This window comes from Dreissena polymorpha, chromosome 5 (assembly GCF_020536995.1).
Source record: "Dreissena polymorpha isolate Duluth1 chromosome 5, UMN_Dpol_1.0, whole genome shotgun sequence".
Lineage (NCBI taxonomy): Eukaryota > Metazoa > Mollusca > Bivalvia > Myida > Dreissenidae > Dreissena > Dreissena polymorpha.
Window position 1 is genome coordinate 113,680,582 of NC_068359.1, and position 11,765 is coordinate 113,692,346.

At 39.0% G+C, this 11,765-nt stretch overlaps 1 protein-coding gene across 1 annotated transcript; it reads left to right on the forward strand.

Annotated features, from left to right (window-relative positions):
* Positions 1 to 1,429: 1,429 nt before the first annotated feature.
* Positions 1,430 to 10,567, forward strand: LOC127831555 (pericentrin-like). Its single transcript, XM_052356536.1, has 8 exons — positions 1,430 to 1,444; positions 3,062 to 3,304; positions 4,659 to 4,811; positions 5,635 to 5,810; positions 7,332 to 7,599; positions 8,364 to 8,593; positions 8,846 to 8,928; positions 9,727 to 10,567. Exons 1-8 carry the CDS (start codon positions 1,430 to 1,432, stop codon positions 10,053 to 10,055), a joined length of 1,497 nt encoding a protein of 498 aa, XP_052212496.1. The 3' UTR covers positions 10,056 to 10,567.
* Positions 10,568 to 11,765: the final 1,198 nt, after the last annotated feature.

Consider the following 11,765-nt stretch of genomic DNA (forward strand, 5'->3'; position numbering starts at 1 on the left):
ATAAAAATTTGAGCTATCAGTACTTGACTTCATGTGACTGAATGCATTATCAAATCATATGAGGTATACATGTATGTTATCATATATTATAAAATTATGTTATCCCATCTGAGCTTTTAGCCGCAGTACACTTAAAAATGTTCCTATCTTGAATATTATTTTGCTATCTGAGAAAATTTCTGTAATATATAAAGTGACACACTACCTTTAATCAGACTGGGTTAGTTGGGTTAAAATGTGATGACACTGTGAAATATCAAGCCATTTCATGACTTATTGACACAATTATTGAGTACTCTAAAAACATGATTCTTCAGTAAAATTTTAAAGAAAGATATTGCACAAATAATTGTCATAAAATAACCCAATATAATAATTGTCATAAAAGAATTGTCATAAAATAATTGTCATAAAATAACCTAAAAGTAACTTCATAAAAGTAAAAAAAGAGAGAAAACATATTTGTATTACTTTTAAGCTAACCTGAGCACAATGTGCTCATGGTGAGCTTTTGTGATCGCCTTTTGTCCGTTGTGTATTTCATTCTTTTTTATATTGATCATCTTCGAAATGATGTATGTTTTGTATTTATGCTGTTATTGCATATTTGTGTTTATGACGATGAGCTGTATATATGCTTAAGTCGAAATAATATGTTCTGTTCAGTGAAGTAGCTATGTCTTTACATTACATGTAATTTTGAAAAAAAAAACTATTATGAAATATAGAAAATAAAAAAAAAAACATTAAACAATATCTTGATTCTGGCCGTAGGTGGCGATGGAGGACCTAATCATGCAACTGGACGCTGAACGTGCCAACGTTGAAGATCTCCGCAGTGCGTACCAGCGCGAGGCTGCAACAAGGGAAGAATTGACGTCTGAACGAAATATGCTCAAGGAGCATATCTCCCAGGAAAGAGCCCTGAGTGACGAGTTGAAGACAGAACTGGAGAAAGTTCAGGTATTACACGGGTTATTTTCCCCTCTTTTTGAAGCGGCCCTCGCCCCCTCATTTTGTGAAAACAAGAGTCGCAAACTGTTCAAAATTGTGGAAAAGCATTGGTTGCAAACATTTTTTGATTGCTTTAATTTGAGTGGTAAACTTCTTGAATTTGTGAAAATTTTAGTAGTGAACTTCATAATTAAGTCAAAAATGGCCATTTTCTAAGAAGGAAAAATAGCAATCTGTTCATCCTTTCTATGGTATTGGCTGATATATGGTGTCACTCTTGGTGTTTCAAATATTACAGTCTTCCTTTTAAGATTGATTTTAAAGTTGAGGTATTTCCTGTCTTTTTGTTTGTCGAGTGTAGGGTCTGCCATATTGTGTCATTATTTGTATGGGAAATCACACGTTCTACGCCCAAAATTGTTCTTTCCTCTGCTTAGAACTTAGTCTCCTTCTTAAAAAAAAATTCATTGACATGATGGCAGAAAAAGAGGTGTAAAAAAGAGTATTTTAGCAGCACTTTGGAAAAAATGGGCTTTATGTACATCCAGTCTGGGTTGAAAGTGTTGTCACTGATTAGCTTGTGCACACTGCACAGCCTTATCTAGGACAAATATTTACACACTTGCATTTAACCCCCTTATCCCAGAAAGCTACTCAGTTTTTACTTTAAAGCTTCATGGACTGTAGAATTTTGAAATTATTTGTATTTTGCGCACCTTTCAGTTCGAAAGGTTAGAAGCCGTAAACAAATTACTGAAAAGCTTTATATTTGAGCCTCACCCTGGGAAAACGGGGCTTAATGCGTGTGCCTAAAGTGTCATCCCAGATAAGCCTGTGTAGGCTCAGACAGGGGGCTTAATGCGTGTGCCTAAAGTGTCATCCCAAATAAGCCTGTGTAGGCTCAGACAGGGGGCTTAATGCGTGTGCCTAAAGTTTCATCCCAAATAAGCCTGTGTAGGCTCAGACAGGGGGCTTAATGCGTGTGCCTAAAGTGTCATCCCAAATAAGCCTGTGTAGGCTCAGACAGGGGGCTTAATGCGTGTGCCTAAAGTTTCATCCCAAATAAGCCTGTGTAGGCTCAGACAGGGGGCTTAATGCGTGTGCCTAAAGTGTCATCCCAAATAAGCCTGTGTAGGCTCAGACAGGAGGCTTAATGCGTGTGCCTAAAGTGTCATCCCAGATAAGCCTGTGTAGGCTCAGACAAGGGGCTTAATGCGTGTGCCTAAAGTGTCATCCCAGATAAGCCTGTGTAGGCTCAGACAGGGGGCTTAATGCGTGTGCCTAAAGTGTCATCCCAGATAAGCCTGTGTAGGCTCAGACAGGGGGTTTAATGCGTGTGCCTAAAGTGTCATCCCAGATAAGCCTGTGTAGGCTCAGACAGGGGGCTTAATGCGTGTGCCTAAAGTGTCATCCCAGATAAGCCTGTGTAGGCTCAGACAGGGGGCTTAATGCATGTGCCTAAAGTGTCATCCCAGATAAGCCTGTCTAGGCTCAGACAGGGGGCTTAATGCGTGTGCTTAAAGTATCATCCCAAATAAGCCTGTGTAGGCTCAGACAGGGGGCTTAATGCGTGTGCCTAAAGTGTCATCCCAAATAAGCCTGTGTAGGCTCAGACAGGGGGCTTAATGCGTGTGCTTAAAGTGTCATCCCAGATAAGCCTGTGTAGGCTCAGACAGGGGGCTTAATGCGTGTGCTTAAAGTGTCACCATAAAATAAGCCTGTGTAGGCTCAGACAGGAGGTTTAATGCGTGTGCCTAAAGTGTCATCCCAAATAAGCCTGTGTAGGCTCAGACCGGGGGCTTAATGCGTGTGCCTAAAGTGTCATCCCAGATAAGCCTGTGTAGGCTCAGACAGGGGGCTTAATGCGTGTGCCTAAAGTGTCCTCCCAGATAAGCCTGTGTAGGCTCAGACAGGGGGCTTAATGCGTGTGTCTAAAGTGTCATCCCAAATAAGCCTGTGTAGGCTCAGAGATTACACTTTCGCCTTACTAGATTTTCACTAAGAAGAGACTCCCTTTAAATGAAAAATACCATAAAAGCGAAAAGTCTTGTCTCTGATAAGTCTGTGCAGGCTAATCTGGAATGAACTGAATTTTGCGTATTTTTAGTATTTTCATGAACATATTTTGTGCACCTCGCAGTGTGAAAGGTTGGAAGCCGTTAACAAACTTCAGAAAGAGCGCGAGCAGTCGACCCGCTTCAAGTCCGAGCGCGACCAGGTCACAGATGAGCTGCGCCAGGTGAAATCTCGTGAGATCACGCTAAATCAGGACCAGCAAACAGTGAAAGCAGCCACGCGGAACAGCGTACGTGAGGTGGAACGCGAAAAGAAGGAACTCAGAATGAAACTTGTATGTTGAGAAACTTTTGTTTCAACACTTTTCCACTCAAAACGCATGTTTAAGCGTTTGTAGTCCTTAAGAAAAACAATTTAAATTTAAGAAAGAGGAATTCAAGATAAAATTCGTACGTTAAGCGACTGTTGTTTAAACCCTTTCCGGCTGAAAGCGAAGTGAAAATGGCTCTATGCAAACAGCATAAAACTGAAATAGCCTGCGTGTAACTCGCAGTATATTCAGGGTTTATGCTGTTTACATTCTGCTCATCAGTTTCTTTGGGTTGGAATTGAAGCCTACACAAATTGAATCTTATACAACCTTTTTGATGAGCCACTTTTGTTTACCCTTCACAACTTGTCTATAAACTTTGGTGGGTTAGTACTTGCTTAGAAAATCAAATTAAATGTAAGACCTTTCTTACTAGATTCAAACTTTAAAGGCTTAATTTCGAAGCCTTAAATACTAAATAGAAGCAAACAGCATAAAACCTGAACAGACTGCAAGTAACTCACAGGCTGTTCTGGTTTTGTGCTGTTTGCATTGAGCCATTTTTACTTAACTCTTTACCACTTAGAAATGTTTTTATGTAATAGTTTTTTGAGATTTACTTGTTGTGTTGGTATAAAGGTTTAATTTAAATCAGATTTATTTAAAAGATTGCATACTATAAAAAGGGGAGATTGTATTTTATGTTTATTTAAAATTATTTTGTACTTTCAATGTTTATTGACAAATTCAAAATTCAGTGCTTTTTATCGGTGGCTATTCAACCAGTCTTGCAAATGCCATCTTCATTGTTGAGAGCTTTCCTATTTGTATTACAAAGCCATTTTTTTCAAGGCATCAAAAAGTCATTTAAGTATGTCATATAAAATTATAAATTTGAGAGATAATTTTTGTGGGTGGGGGTGGGGAGGGTTTGTTACCCTATTTGTCCAAGCAACAAAAAAACAAGCAAAACATGACATGGAACAAAAATGCCCTTTGTAATGGATATTGTCAAATGAGTTAAAAGAATTGCATTTTCGGTGAATTTACAGCAAGTGCCCATAAAAGAAGTCGTTTCTTACCTTAAATCACCAATTGTTCAGGTTTATCAGTTTTGCCAACTATTAACCCATCATCTTGATCGAATTCCTGCTAAAAATAAATATGAAATATTTTGCTTAAATGGTGTTCTAAGAACTTGTATCAGTGAACTTGGTTATATTCAGTCATATTTAACTTTAAACCACCAATGAGACAGATTACCCATATCATAATGTCAATTGTTTTGCAAGCAGAATGCACATGCTAATCTGGGATAACACTTTACACACAAGCGCTAAGCCCAGTTTTCCCAAAACGCGACTCAATATTCTTTCAGTATGAACAAGAGCTAGAGAACCAGCGAAGGTCCAAGAAGATGAAGTCCCTTGAAGAACAGCTTGCAGATAGCCAGGGGCACGAACTGCGCACTGTGCGGGAGCTGGAAAAGCTTAAAATAGACATGCAGACCCCTGTTAGCACTGCAGAAATGGTACGAAATTATAATATCAAATCTAGTTTTGATCATAGTAAAAAAATGAAGACGTCTGTTAGCACTGCATAAATGGTACGAATTAATTAGTTATCAAATCCAGTTTGTATTGTCTGTATGAAAATATTGTGTTGAAACAGAGAGTAATATGTGTAACTAAGATTTCAATGAAAACTTGCTGTATACTAATTTTTGCGAGTTACACATGAAAGTTACCCAAATACCAATGAAAATTACCCAACATAATCAAATTCATTGAGTTAGTCAGCGTCATTCTAAATCAAGTGACCTCTCCGACAAATATATTAACTTGCAAGTCAACTACAAATGAGTACTTTTGGCTTTGTTTTCTGGACCTTGTGAACTTTTAACTGGCTTTGTCACGCCTTTTGTGAAGTATAAAGGACTTTTACGGAGACATTATTTACAGATTCCAAACCTTACTTAGTAACTGAGCCTCACTCTGGAAAAACAGGGCTTAATGCATGTGCATAAAATTGTGTTCCAGATTAGCCTGTGCAGCCTGCGCAAGTACAATATTTCATATCTAAATTTTGAAAACAGTATACCATTAGTACGATTGAAGGGAAGTGTTGTTCCTGTTTAGCCTGTGCAGACTGCACAGGCTAATCTGGGATGACACTTTGCGCACATGCATTAAGCAGAGTTTTTCCAAGAGTGATCCGAGAATGAGGCTTGTTTTAATGGCAGTCATGTTTTACTGGTTCTTTCTGAGGGTTAAAAGACTCTCGCAGAGAATGTATTGCACACTATGAGAGTTAAAATCACATTTAAAGGTCAGTCACATCTCTGTCATACACAGTTCTCCGTTCAGACGTCACCGCGTAGAGAGGAGCGCGCCATCGGTCACAGAGGCCCCGAAATTTCAGAGGTGCGTGAACAGTGCGCCGTGTATCGGTCCCAGCTGGAGTCCATGTGTCAGAGCCTGCACTACCTCATACTGCGGTGTCGGGAGCAGTTGCACGCTGTGTCACAGAGGTACAGTATCAAATATTGTCAATACCGTTTAATTTGGCTGTTGGGTGGTAGATATGTTGAGCATGTGTCAGAGCTATTATCTCATACAGCGATGTCGGAAGCAGCTGCACACTGTGACACAGAGGTACGGTATCAAATATTGGGTAGGATTCCAGAGACCGTTTTCACCAACCAATTTTTATGCCCCCTTTCGAAGAAAAGGCGGCATATAGTGATTGGACTGTCCGTCTGTCTGTCTGTCTGTCTGTCTGTCTGTCTGTCTGTCTGTCTGTCTGTCTGTCTGTCTGTCTGTCTGTCTGTCTGTCTGTCTGTCTGTCTGTCTGTCTGTCTGTCTGTCTGTCTGTCTGTCTGTCTGTCTGTCTGTCTGTCTGTCTGTCTGTCTGTCTGTCTGTCTGTCTGTCTGTCTGTCTGTCTGTCTGTCTGTCTGTCTGTCTGTCTGTCTGTCTGTCTGTCTGTCTGTCTGTCTGTCCGTCTTTCCGTCACACTTTGCGTTTAGGTTTCGAAAAATGCTCATAACTTCTATGCCCCTTGAGATAAAGCCTTCATATTTGGTATGAATGTGTATATGAACAAGGCCTTTCCATACGCTTACAAATTTTGACCCCTGTGACCTTTACCTTCAAGTTATGGTCCGCGTTTAGGTTTCGAAATCTGCGTTTAGGTTTTGATAAATGCTCATAACATCTATGTCCCTTAAGATATAACCTTCATATTTGGTATGCATGTGTATATGGACAAGGCCTTTCCATACGCACACAAATTTTGACCACTGTGACCTTGACCTTGAACTTAGGGTCCGCGTTTAGGTTTTGAAATCTGCGTTTAGGTTTCGAAAAAAGCTCATAACTTTTATCAAGCGTTTATAGGAGGCATAAGTCATCCTATGGTGACAGCTCTTGTTCTTATTATATTTGGAATGTGACCTTTACCCATTAAATAGGGAATTTAAGTTTCAATTCACTTTAAATTGGGTAAAAGTATTATAGCTTGAGTTATAGCTTTTAATTTAATATTGATAAAACATACAGTAAACTAAAAATTCTTAACTAAAAATGATCGGTGAAATGGAAATGACAACTTGAATCTCTTTCTATATTTAATAGCTCTTTTAAAGAAATTAAAAGTCAAACCATCCATTGAGAATTATGGAACTGGGTTTTTGAAAAAAAAGTTTTTTTTTTGTCATTTTGGAACATGAAGGAATAACATGTATAGTATCAGCCCTTAAAAGACTTTGATTCGCAGGCTAATCTGGGACAAAACTTTAGGCACATGCATTTAGCTGCATTAAGCCAAAACAAGGCCAAAATCAGTTTGCCATTACCTTTTAAAGCTTTATCTCTATTTGTCATTGACGATGGCCCACGGGAAGAATGGTGTACAATAAACACCAAAAAAAGCAATAAGTTGATGGAAATGAATCATCAGGATACATATCACTATATTAAACAATATTTTAGACAGAATGTAAATGTTTTAACCACAAGTTTTTATAAGATTATCTCAATTATTCCTCAACAGTGGCCCCAGAACTTCAGACCTGCGGGACTTCAACGCGCTCCAGAAATCCCTCCGTGACCTGCTGGGTGAGGTCAAACAGCTGCAGGAAATGGAAGGCGACTTCCTGTCGCACCCGGCGAGCTCCGTGAGCGAGCGGATCCTTCGGCACAACAAGGAGCTGACGGGCTTCGTGGCCCGCATGAGCGAGGAGAAGCTTGAGCAACGGAACACGCTGTCGAGACTTGAGGAGGACATCTGGCAGTATCGCCAGCTGAACGGTGAATACGAGGTTAATTGCAGCGGGATTTTTTCTCAGCCTCGTTGTGGGAAAACTGTACGCACAGGCTATTCAGGGACTACACTCTCAGTCTGAACTGGATTTGCATTTAAAAAAAGACTTACTATTAAGGAAAAATTCTAGTAAAAAGTGGAAAGTATGGTCCCTTATTAGCATATGCGGACAGCTCGTGAATTTAGCCCAGTTTACCCAGAACGGGGCTCGTTTAAAAGGACACAGGTTTTCGTATTTTTTTTAAGATATCATTTAGTGAATTAACTTACAAAAGTGTTATATTTGAATATTTTTAAATTATTATACTTCACATTTATTATAGTGACAAGGAAAACGATTTTTAAAAATGTGCCTGTCATGGAGTGTAAACCTGTAACCTCAAGAAACAAAAGCCAACTTGCTATTACCATGCAGGCTTTACAATACAAACACAATTTTATTCCAATTTGGCTCCTAACAATGTTGGTTACTTAAACAACAATTTTTGTATTCTTTGTAAATCTCAAGTGAAAAAATACCTTTGAATTTATCCGATTCTTTCAACTTAACCATTGTTACAGGCTAAGCAGAGAAGCAGCAAAGCCACAGACAGCCAGCTCAAAGCCCAGCGGGCAGAATGGGCAAAGGAGAAACTGTCGCTCCAGATGGCGCTAAACTCGGCTGAGCGCGAAATAAGTCTTCTCCAGACGGACCTTCGCGTTGAGCGGGAATGACGTGTGGCCGCAGGCATCACTGAAACCCGGGTTAACGATAAAATCAAGATCCAGAGACTCTATGGGAAATACCTCGGGGCAGAAAGTTTTAGAAAAGCATTGATCTATCAGAAGAAATACCTGTTGGTACTCCTGGGTGGCTTCCAGGATACGGAAGAGACGACGCTGGCGATGTTGTCACGCATGGGGGCGCTAGATTGCTCGTACCGACCGGATTCAAGACCTCGGCCCATCACGAAACTGAGGGGCGCAGTACGAGTGGTGATTGCTGTACAGAGGTAGAGCTTTTTCTGAAGTCTTCAGATACGCACCTTGACCGGTTTGTAGTTCCTTAGAAAATCAATTTAAATGAAAAGACTTTTCTTACAAGATTCAAAGTTTAAAGGTTCATTTCCAGCCCTGAGATTCTGGTGAGCAGCAAACAGCATAAAACCTGAACAGACTGAGTGTTACTTGTAGGCTGTTCTGGTTTTATGCTGGTTGCATATAGCCATAACTTATTGTAATGTGCAATAATTTTCCATTTTCAGAATGAAGTTCCTGGTAAAGAAATGGAGAAGGGCTACTAGGGTTGGCTCAAAAGTGGTGGGCGGAAGTGTGGATCAAACCACTGGTGCGTTAGTTTGTTATACCCCAACTATGGCATATATTGGACTCACTTGGTCATGTGGTTCACATCAAGTATGTGGAGTGAAACTACTATCTATCTAGCATATATCTGAATTTGAATTCAAACATCTTTCCTGAGTTATTTGCCCTTGTAAATTGGTGAACAAGCATTACTAGGGTTTAAGTCAGGTTTGAGATGCAGCGGTAGTTTCATAAGTTGCATTTGGAACAGGAATTAATTTGCTTTTTATGTCTGTCCCCCACCACTATAGACATATTGTTTTTGCCCTGTCTGTTGGTTTGTTTGTTTGTTTGTGTGTTTGTTTGCGTCAGACTTTAACATCTTGCCATAACTTTTGCAATATTGAAGATAGCAACTTCATATTTGGCATACATGTGTATCTCATGGAGCTGCACATTTTGAGTGGTGAAAGGTCAAGGTCATCCTTCAAGGTCAAAGGTCAAAAAACAAATCCAAGGGAAGTAATAAGCTTTAAACGGAGATAATCATCTGAACCTGCCAAATGATAATTTTTTTTTTTAATAAATCAAAGCGGCTCAGTAGGGGACATAGTGTTTCTGACAAACACATTTCTTGTTTGAGTATGAGATATAATGAAAATCTTTCATGATTGGTACAACTTTTTGTTACCAAACATTTTACAGATGTTTGGTTCATAAAACACATTATCAGTAGTGAAATAAGTTTTTCATTTTTCATGTCACAATTGGTACAACTTTTTGGTACCTAACATATATGAACTATTTTGTTCAAAACATATTTTTCTCCATTTCAATCCAGGTTATGTGCCCAACGCAGCAAGTTACTCGCCACCACGCCAGAATTCGGCCTCGCGAATTCCCGTCACGCATCACCGATCATCGTCATCACCTCCCACCCAGTCTTCATTCCGCCATCAGTCACCATCGCGCATGGGCGGACTCGACAGCGGGGACTTCCTGAGTCCGCGCTATGACACTGACTCGTATTCATCCACCTCATACCAGTCACCGCGTCTGCAGCAAACGCTGAGTCATGTTCCCTCTACCCCACCCACCAAAGATTACAGTAGCACGACGAAATATACCTCACCATCATCGGGTGCTAGAAGGAAGGGATTTCATTGTTAAATCAATACATAACAGTATAACAGTTGTTTTTATGTCCCCCACTATAGTAGTGGGGGACATATTGTTTTTGCCCTGTCTGTTGGTTGGTTGGTTGGCTGGTTGGTTGGTTGGTCTGTTGGTTGGTTTGCGCCAACTTTAACATTTTGCAATAACTTTTGCTATATTGAAGATAGCAACTTCATATTTGGCATGCATGTGTATCTCATGAAGCTGCAAAGTTATGTACATGTAACTCTGACTGGCATTTGGACGGAATTATGGGCTCTTTATACTTAGAAAATTGAAAACTTGGTTAAGTTTTGTGTTTTGGTCCACTTTACCCCTAAAGTATCATAAATATTGCTTTCATACTTGGAACACTTGCAAACTATCATAAGGGTACAGTAAAAGGACAAGTTCAAACTTCAAATACTTTCAGGCTATCATGAGGTTACTGTACCTGGCAAGTTGAATTTTACCTTGACCTTTGAATGACCTTGACTCTCAAGGTCAAATTATTAAATTTTGCTAAAATTGCCATCAATTTTTATTTATGATTAGATTTGATTGATACTTTGACAAAACTACTCTTACCTGACATACCACAATAGACTCCACCCAAACCATCCCCCGTGCCCTCCCCCCCCCCCCGAATCCCCCTAAACATTTTTTTTAAGATCATCTCACAAATGACCACCACACCCTCACACTATACCCCCCACACACCCCCAATTTTTTTTTAAACTGTTAAAAAAACACAAATATTTATTGTTATTATTTTATTTTTGAAATACCGTCCAACCATCGCACCCAAAAATCCCCCCCCCCCGAATGATTTTTTGTTTGCATTTTTCTCGCATTTTTGGAAGATAATGTAATAAATGTCCACACCCCCACACTATACACCCCTCTTCACTCTACCTTTCCATCCTTTGTGATTTAAATTGAGAGTCCCTTCACCTTTAAAAAGAAAATAGATGAGCGGTCTGCACCCGCAAGGCGGTGCTCTTGTTTAATTTTTCATCACACAGAATTTTCATAATTAACAACTGTTTTAGTCAGTATTACTTATGGTAAGCCTATTAACTAAAAGAAAGCTTAAATGAAGACAACATGTACACAATTTTGCAGTATCTACCTCCATTGTTTAAACTGCTGAGTCATATTTCCCAATCTATTTTTAGTTCTGCTCTAGAATTTGTTAGACCCCAGTTATTGATCAATGCAGTGTGTAACTATTTACCACTCAGCTTACTGACCCTCTCACTGTGCTGTATGTCAGATGTTAATATCAGTGGTCAGTAATAAAAGCTGGTTGAACTGTTTGATATATTTTATTTCACAGTGGGAGTATTTAATGCATGTTTTTAACAATTAACAAAAAAAAAAGTCATTTCAATGGGAACTTCATATCAAAACAAGATTCCATAATGATTCACTCTATATAATCATATTAAAGATATGTTAGCAAATATCAAATTGATAGTCTATGAAAACAATAAGGAAATAATTTCAATTATAAGTTTCTGGAAATAAAAAACAAATTCAGAATAATCTTCAAAATCAAGATTTACCTTTCTTATTTGAGGAGTTCCTTAATCAAGATGAATCATTTTCAGGCTTAATGTATTTAAACGATGTCAGAAAATTGAAAATAAAACGGTAATGAATGATACACAATATTAATGAAATGAATGATAAAATTGATACATTTTCATATTTCTAAATTGT